The 9,666-nt window shown below is 38.2% G+C and overlaps 1 protein-coding gene across 1 annotated transcript in view; it reads right to left on the minus strand.

Annotated features, from left to right (window-relative positions):
* nyap2b (neuronal tyrosine-phosphorylated phosphoinositide-3-kinase adaptor 2b) overlaps window positions 1-9,666 on the minus strand; it is a 36,144-nt gene that overhangs the window by 23,527 nt on the left and 2,951 nt on the right. The window contains exons 2-4 of the mRNA XM_016529960.1: window positions 9,353-9,552; window positions 5,246-5,541; window positions 1,630-2,721 (exon numbers count right to left, since the gene is read on the minus strand). Coding sequence (XP_016385446.1) covers window positions 1,630-2,721; window positions 5,246-5,541; window positions 9,353-9,525 — 1,561 coding nt within the window. The 5' untranslated portion in view covers window positions 9,526-9,552. The remainder of the gene's footprint in view (window positions 1-1,629; window positions 2,722-5,245; window positions 5,542-9,352; window positions 9,553-9,666) is intronic.

Consider the following 9,666-nt stretch of genomic DNA (forward strand, 5'->3'; position numbering starts at 1 on the left):
TATACAATATATTCACCTTACTCAGTTGCAATTACTATACTTTTTTACAGAATTGCAAAATTGTTTACTCAATACAATATACTTTTTTTCTGTAATGTTCTGGATGCTGTGTTCTCCATTTTTCTCTGTAGTGTCTAATGAATACTCTTTTTATTTTATTGACTCGTGTGTGTGATGAGAGCACTGTTTGATTTTGAGTGCAAGTGAAATGGTTTTGCAGTGATTGTTTGATTTTGATGGAAGAATCAGAGGTTTCGTGAATTTAGTTTGAGTATTTGGATTTGTGTTTAAGGTTTTGAGAAAATGAGTGATGGTTTCAAGAAATGTGTTTTAGCAATTCAGAAAAACTGTAAGATTATAACTGTTATTATTTTAGTTTTCTTTGTATTTAGTGTTGGTGTATGGGAATAAACGTGTAAATACATGTATATGTAATAATTTGTAAATGTATTAATATTGATTGTATCAAGATTGTAATTAAGATACAATTATGAAACCGATTTTGATGATTATCAATGAGCAGTGTAGTAGGGTAGGATTAAATAAGCTTATGCTTCTTCCTACTCCTTTTCAGACATGTATAAGTAAAAGTTTTATTCTGTTTTGTTTTATTTTATTTATGTTTTTGATTATATGTGTATATGTGTGTATATATGTTTGTATATGTGTATATACATATATATGTATGTGTGTAGGTATGTATGTATATATATATATATATATATATATATATATATATCAAAAAGATATTATATATATTTGTTATTAAAACGTAAAGTGTTGGGCATTTTATTGGTGAGTCAAGCATATGTATTTTGTGAAACATGTGGAACTGCTTTTTATCACTTAATTAAAAGCACCACAATTATTACATTGTGTCATCTGTTACATAGTCTAGTACACTGAAAATCAAAATGTGTAAATGGAGCTCTATAAAAACTTTTTTACATCACTATGTTGTAAGTGTGTGCCACCAGGTAATCAAACGTTTTACACACTTATGGTCTTGGGCCAAACTAAGGAAATACGTTATGTAAGTAGACAAGTGGTCAAGTGCAAACACTGCAAATGTCTGTATTGGGACTGGTCTATCGCTTTAAGCCCAAAGTACACTTCCGCAATCTGCATTCCACGATGGTCACCTTACAACAGCGCACACACAAGGTGAATGTTGAGACAGAAGAGTCCACTAGATAGTACTGTGCATGTGTTTAACTCATCCATCCGTGCTCATCTGTGATTGAGTGATTCTTTGAAAGCTGCTTGAACATAGCTGTGCACGAGACTGTAGGAAAATGAAGGCTTTAGCCTTTTAATCTCTCTGGATTAAACACAAAGAGTATGTTGGGTCCAAGAGAGTCTTAGAAAGTTTACAAATATAAAGTGGATTTAATGGACCCAGAATTCAAATGATTAACAGCGTTTAATAAGTAAAATAATAATATACAAGAAGATACATAAATTAAATCAGCAATTATTTAATTTTACTAAATTGATTTTGCACACTAAACTGAATTACACTTTTGCACATGTATCTATTTGTTACTAATGCACTTTTTAAAGTTTTTAAAACTGGTGAACAATTACTAAATTAGTGACTAAATATGATTATATGCAGTTGGCACTCACTTTCTCGCGGCTCCTTGCTCTTTCTGCCGCTGGTATTCTTTTTCAGCATGTTCCTGCCAGTGGTGAAGAGGTTTGTGAGCTCATCCAGAGGGCTAGTGGGCGTCCGTGAGCGTGCCACTGAGACGTTCTGCATAGAGCCATGATGCCGTCCCCCTGAGCCTGCATCCTGCGGTGGTGATCCCTTTCCATGTGGTGTGGCAGAGGCGCTGCGAGGAAAGCCTGTTGTAGCAAATGGTCCATCAAAAGGAGCTGGTCGGATGAGGCTGAGGGGCGTCAGGCAGCGGCCCATACTAACAGGTGAGGGGCAGGCTGAGTGACTGCGCTGATAACCGTGTGAAGAGGAAGAACTTTTATAGAGGGCACAGGGCAGTGGCGGTGCCGACGATCGCCCAGATACTGTTATTGTAGGAGTGGCTGTTAGCTCCCTCTCGGCACGTCTTAGGTGTGGCGTAGATGCAGAGCCAGAGGGTTCCAGGGAAGATGAGGTTGGTGACTTGCCATAAGAACTGTTCTCTAACATAGGAAGCTTTGCAACATCGAGAGGGGTGAGTGGGGACTCGTCCGAGTTAGGCGAGCACTGAGCTGGGACTGGAGGGAAAACCAGTAAAGGTGGCCTATGGGTCAACAGGTTGGGGAATGGGGCAGGGATGTCACAAACTGGCGTGCCCCGAGGGGTGGTACAACGGCTTAGGGGGGCATGGATATCAAGCTCAGGTGTGCAGGGTGTGGCACACTGTGAGCGACAGCTAGAAATATCCCAACGCAAGTCAAACTCGTCAAGGCCTGGGTACTTCATCTCTTCATAGACAGCCTCACTCGGCTCATCTTCCTCAGACCGGAGCATCAGTTCTCGTCCCACATTCCCCGACATCTCAATGTAGACAGGTTCATCTAAGTCTGAATCCTGTGGGCCCTGTGGCTGAGCAGGAGAAGGAGCCTGGACATCACTTGAGAAGAGCATGGTGGGAGAACCTTTTGAACCATGATTGTGGATGTAAGACTCATCAAAGGAAGTGCTTAGTTGCGTGTTGGGATTCCTCTTAGGCTTTGGTGGGGGAACTTTCCTGCAGTCCTCAATGCAGCCTTGTGTTCCTGAGTAAGTAGAAATGCATGAAGAAAGATATATGATTTAGCATACTACCATAGTAGCAGAGAGTTTGGGTCGCTGTACACAGGACAATTTAATAACTTTTAATTATTCAGATACCATGTGGTCCTCCTGCTCCAACTCTATCACCATCTATATCACCAACTCCATATACATACACATTAATATATTTTATACAACATGCAATAAAAAAAGCTGCAGTTTACCGAAATACACACACTGGGAAACACACACACACACACAAACACACACACACACACACTAACTCTAATGTTCCAACTTCACCCTGAGAATAAAAATTATAAAATGTCCTGATTTCTGTGCTGAGAAAAGATAATCTTTTATCATATCAAAGAACATGTTCCCTTAAATGCTTTGTCGGTTTGTAAAGAGAGTGAAACTGCATTGCAGCCTGATTAAAGTCATTGTTCATGTTCTCTCAGTGAGTCAGAGAATCCCTTTGCGTATGCCTAAAAAAACGGATTAAATATTTGTTAATTCTGTGAAAGTGTAGTCTGGTGGATCTTGGGATCTGTTTCAACACCTCTGAACATGCCCCTCCTCCTGCTCTCTCTGCCTTTCCCCTCCCTATGAGCAGATCTGTTTACCCTCGCCCTCTCTCCTCCAGGGGAACTAAATCTAGGTCAGTCACTCCTCCTGAATGAATTCTGTGCTAGCTGGTCCCTCCCCCCACACCCCTCAACCTCTCGTTCAACATGCAACTGTCCTCTGAATGAGTAACATTCCCCACTCTTTGGTGCTCATTGGCTAAAGCGCTGTTGAGCTGGCTGCTAGCCCATTCCTTATTGGTTGTTGCCACACTCTGTCTTCCTGTCACCTCGCTGATGATTGGTTGAGGCTGATGTCTGATGTCTGGATTGGTGGAGCAGCAGGAGGTCTCTGTTTCTGTGGGTTGGTTGCCGTGGCTTTGAGGAAGATCTGTGTGCCCACTGTGATCCCTTAAAATTCCGACAAAAAGCATCTGTCACGGCACACTTCAGAACTTGAAAAAGATAAATTGACTTAATACTTTTGTAGCCTACAGCTAAATAAAAGATAAAAGAGAGCCATCACTGCATATACATAAACTGATAAGGCTTGTTGAGATCTGCATGAGGATGCCCCCGGAACACTGTTGATGCTTATGGCTTGCCTTTTTTTTCAGGGATGAAAACCTGCAAAATTACAATTACAAATTATAAGTAAGCAGCTTCAACCACTACACAATATCTTCCCAAATGATGGGAGATACAGTTAGGGTCAACTGCATAAATGCCTTGGCATGTGTAAAAATGTGCCCCATAGTTTGTCCTGATCTGGAAGACATCACATGGTATGGTCTTGTTTGTGCTCAGTCCAGATAAGGCTTCACATGACTTGGACATAAAAAATTATGGCATTGTCCACATTGTTGTGTGTTTGCTTTTACATTAAACAGTAGTCACACTCTAAAAAACTCTGGGTTATTTTATATAACATCCCAGCACGGACTTTAACTCAGCTGTTGGGTTACAGTCAGAGCATGGGCTTTTCATCCTCTTCAGGAGACAGCGATTCTCAGCGTCACAGATTTGGTGGACTTCTTCAGTGAAATTAATATTTGAATAAGTTTTATTTCATCTATAAAATCTTTACTGTGCTGTAAATGATTTTATTTTATGCAACTCAACATACAAGGACGAGATGTCAGTCAGCTAAATGTGTCGTTTCGCATGATGGAAACGCTTTGCCTTGCATAACATAAACTGATTTTATTCATTATAATACTGATTCTAATTAATTTGGATGTTAAAATATGTTCTCAAAACTCCATACTGTTTGTTTATGGGCAGGTTATAGAGTCAGTCATGGCATCTTTCAGCTACGAGTAAAACGCGAGACGGCAGTCTGAGGTTCGCAGTTACCCCACAAAACAGCTGCACATCACTGGATCAGATTTCAGCGACACACCGGTATGAGAATTATTTCGGCACTATTTCGGTTGAAAAGGATAACAGAGAACTGTTTAATACACTTGAATTAAAATGTTACTTTTAAATGTTATATTTTTGTTAAACGAGTTTAAATGTATGCAATATTGAAAACTATGCTCTAATTAGCCTGTCTTGTATATATACTGTCTTATATTTTTGTACATGGGTGTTTTCACTTATTAATAAATGTTCACATTTTGATTATTACTGTTGCCTCTAGTAATTCTGTCTGATTTATAATGTCTTGGCATGTGTAAAAACGTGCCCCAAATTTTGTCCTAATCTGAAAGACATCACATGCTATAGTCATGTTTGTGCTAATTCCAGATACGGCTTCACATGACTTGGTCATTCAAAATTATGGAATTGTCCACATTGTTGTGTGTGTGTTTGCTTTTACATGAAACAATAGGATTCAATTTAACCAATTATTTAACATCAGCTAGTATATAACTACAGAAAGAGTTGATCTCAACATTTTGTGCAGCATGAATTGTGAAGGTGAAGCTTGGATTAAACAACCATAGAATCTTACCGTCACACCTCTCTGAGTCATTGCCTTTACTCCCGGTGGGACTGAGGTCCACAGCTTCAGAGGAGATGCTGAGCTTGGTGCTGGGGTCCCTCCGGGGTTTGGGCGGGGGCTGCTTACGGGATGTGGGGCTGCCCTCCTCTTCCCCTCCTTCCACAGAGTGCAGGGACTGAGAGCGAACAGTGAAACCTGGGTTACAGGGGGGCTGGTGCTGGTGAGGAGACATGTGTTCCACAGGGGCCGGCATGCTCATGGAGCCCATTCGCAGGTGCTTACCCTTGGTGATCACCTCTTCCCCCCTGATAAGAGACCAGAAATAAAACCATTCATGAATGGATTTTAAAGTAAATAGCAGCATTGTGTGATATATTAAAGCAATATGTCACTATTTATTTGGGGGTTAGTATATTTTTATTTTTAGATCACTCAAATATAGAAATATAGATTAGTATGTAATAATAACAGTATGAAATTACATACTCTGTTTTATAGTTAACCAATTCCTATAATGAAATATTGAATGTTAAATTTATTTACACCACATGACGACACAGAAGAACACTTGGAATGAATGAAAAAAAAAAATGTTTTGGATAATTTGAATATCTCATAAATGATTGAATATTACAGTGCACACTACAGTACAGTTCTCTAAACAAAGGATTTTTCAGCCTGTTGATTTCAAACCCAGTTTGAAAACCCTTGTACAAAATCATAATATACAGTGCTGCTATGCAAATAATTTTGGGCTTATATATGTCTGTGCTTGCAGTTAGCAGCACTCTGATGAGATCTGTGATTTAAGTTACTCATCTGAATAAATGGCTAATTTGGAGCTATTGATTTTTATGTTTGGCACCCCATCAGACTTAATGACACAGTAAAAGGCTGCAGGAATATATTTTTATCACACACAATTTATTTTTTATTTGTTTTAATTCATTAATTTTTTTTTTTAATTAAAGCTTAAATAACATGGAGCTTATTTTCCAGGGTTTGATGCAATGATAACAGGGATACAATTTTACAAAAATATGACATGTTCTATGGACTACACTGGAAAATATCCTTGAACTTCTTTAGTCTCTCATGAACTGTTAAAACCACACTTGCCATTTTTTCATTACTATATCTATGTTTCTATTGCACACTGTAGTCATAATCTACTTTGGTTCTTTTGATGTGCTAGAGCAAAGGTCCCTGTTAATGTCTCTATCTCTCTGTCTTTCTTTCTCTCTCCCCTAAAGATTTCTGTTCCACAAATGAGAATGACTGCACTAGCCATTAGTTGTTTGAGTTAAAGATGCAATTGCTGTTTGTGTTGCCAAAGTTCAAGGTGCGTTCATTTATTACCTGTGCATATGTTTGTGTAACTTGGTAACTCCTGCACACACAGCTGCTAAACAGCAGGAGTCTTGAGAGAAGGGTTCATTGGTCAGGGGCTTAATTTGCCTAGCAACAGGGTACCCACAGAAACCAAACACAAAATCTGCTGCTGCTCTGTGTAACCAGTCTCCTCACACACTCGCGCATACACAAAACCATCTAAACACACACACCCACGTGACGGATCAGGCATTAAGCTCTCATTAGGAAGAGGAACGGTGATGTTGGAGCAGCTGTCAGCACTGCATGTGCCTGTTCCTACTTGGCGCAGACACGTTTCCTACTGTTAAATGTAACTGACACTATGCTTCTCCTTAGCAGAGCATTCAGTGTAGTGTTACACAATCTTTTTGAAATTCTGAATAAAGCAACCATAAAACAAGAATTGTAATTATGCTGCAAATGTTTTTATTATTTATTTATTTTCTTTCATTTTAAAATGACATATTCAGAAAACCAGAAATTACATCGCCTTTAAATATGGCCAATTAAACAGACTGTATCAGACAGGTCTATTATTTATTACATTGCCCTTGCCCAGTAAAAGTATTTATGTCATTACTTCCAATATATTAGAAGCTGCTGGACAGCATTCTTACAACCTTTTCAAAATATTGAAAAACAAAGAAAAGTAATTCTTTATATTAAAATGTCATACACAGAACAGTTTAATTCTTGGAGGGCCGGAGCCCTGCAGAGTTTAGATTCAACCCTAATTAAACACGCCTGATCCAACTAATTAAGTTCTTCAAGCTTATTTGAAAACTAAATTGTATGTGTGTTGGAACGAAACTCTGCCCTCCAGGAATTGAGTTTGACACCACTGATCTTAAACATTAAACTATTTTTCAGTCCTGTATAGTATCATATAAACTTCATTATTTCCTTTTATTTCTGTCCATGCTCTTCAGTGTTTACAGCATCGTTGAGGTGTCCATGCTCTTCAGTGTTTACAGCATACACATGTGAGGCTGTGTATGGACAAAGTTTCTGTGCACTCCCAGAGACAGTGAAAGCTCCAACAGAACAGCAGAGAATAAAAGAAGACCCACCTCACTCAGAGCAATGTGCATGTGCAAGCAATCTGATTGGTCGGTGACTGCTCCAGCTGTCACCAGGCAGAACACAACTCCTGCTAGCACACTCTTCACACGTAATCTCTTTCTACCAGATTTTCTCTCTCTCTTCCCATCAGTTCCTGTAAAAATGGGTCGTCTCATTGACCCACTTATATGCCTCATGAAAAATCCAGCTATTCCTTTTTTCTAGCCCTCATTCTCCAGCCACTGAGTATGAATATTTTATATCAGCAACAGCTGATAGGCAGACCAGAAGTAGACCAATATCAGAGAATAAATACTCTTCTGTACCCTTTAACTTGTGGTAATATTTTGGTGAAAGCTCTTCAGCTTCAAGTAGCTGCAACACTGAAGTGTCTTATGTAAATCAGGGTCTCACTGAAGACTGTTTAATCAAACACTGCTATCTGCTATCTTGTGTATAGTGCTGATGGGATATCAACTGCACCTCATATAGGAGATTTTGACTGTGAGCAGACATCAACAGATATAGTTAGCATTATGAAGATTCAGTGATCAATTTGTCAAAAGATGTTGAGATGACCTAAAAAGTGAATGGTAATGTGGGACACCTAAGCTCTTTTGGGTACATTTCTTGCTAAATCAAAAACAATTAAAATATTTTCCCATTACCATATTTGTTTGGATGACAACCACAATAAATTGTTCTAATTCACCACAAATTTATTTATTATAAACAGCATTTTTTTCTGGTTTGTAAATTATTAAAAAGTCTGGACCAAACTTATCTTGTTATCATTAGGTTCTATGTTGCTTTAAAGCTTAAATCATTAAAAGCTAAACAAAAGTGACTGCTGTGCATGTTTTGCCATGTATGTAATGCCTCCCAGTAACTGGTGTATTAAGATTAGCCAGCATTCCTGGTAAGCACAAACTTACATCATGTCAAAGTTGAAATAAATGTTTTTTTTAAGTAGTTGAGGCCTGAGCCATATGCATGAAAGAGGTCTCTGAGAGCATTTAGCTTTTATTGCACTTAGAAGACTGTTGCAAATGTGATCAATACAGTCTATGCCAACGGGTCAGGGGCAGCACTCAACAGTAGATTGCCCACTGACACAATTACAGCTGCATTTATGTTAGCAAGGCCACTGTTTTAAAAAGTGTCAAAATCCATCTGAAGCCTGTGCTCATGACTACAATCACTTTTCTATGACTGAAATTACATTAAGATGAAAAACTAATGACTAGTATGAAACTGATACAAATGTTGTGCAACATTATTCAAAATTATCTTTGGGTGTGTGTCTTGCACATAACCTTTCAAGTCACAAGGATGAAAGAGATTATGAACATGTCCAAACTCCAAGTATGTAAAAAAAATAAAAAAATAATCAACATCCACATGTAGAAGGGGACATGGTCTTTTCTGTTATTGCCAGAGGGATTCGGTGTGAGGGAGCATCATGGGTAACAATATTAAGGGTTGTTTCTTTTTGTGGCTGTCATTTATATACATTTAGTTAAGAGTGTGTGAAAATGAGTGAATGCTTATAATGTTTTATGTCAGCTTGAGTGAGCATCCCTATATCCACAGTCTTAAATGAGGGTGTTTGCAATATGTGCAATTTATTATTTTATTTTAGTTTTTATTTATGCATTGCTAACATATTTTCCCTCTTACCTTTTAATGGCTTCTTCCTGTTTTTGTTTCTTGTCGATTTTCCCCTGAAACTTAATCCAGTTTTTCTCATTCCACACGATGTTCTGTGAGATCAATCTGTTATATGCTCTTAGTCCATAGTCTTCAACATACTGCAGAAATCTTAGTGAATCCTCCTCTTTTGAGCTAATCATTGCGTACAGATATTCCAACAGGATATTCTGCAAATAAAAACAGTTCAAATAATAATTGTGATCATTTGAATTCTTGAAATTATTGTTATTAATATCATATTGCTTATGATAGATAGATAGATAGATAGATAGACAGACAGA

Source organism: Sinocyclocheilus rhinocerous, unplaced genomic scaffold, assembly GCF_001515625.1.
Source record: "Sinocyclocheilus rhinocerous isolate Xijiao unplaced genomic scaffold, SAMN03320098_v1.1 scaffold1235, whole genome shotgun sequence".
NCBI classification, from domain to species: Eukaryota; Metazoa; Chordata; class Actinopteri; order Cypriniformes; family Cyprinidae; genus Sinocyclocheilus; species Sinocyclocheilus rhinocerous.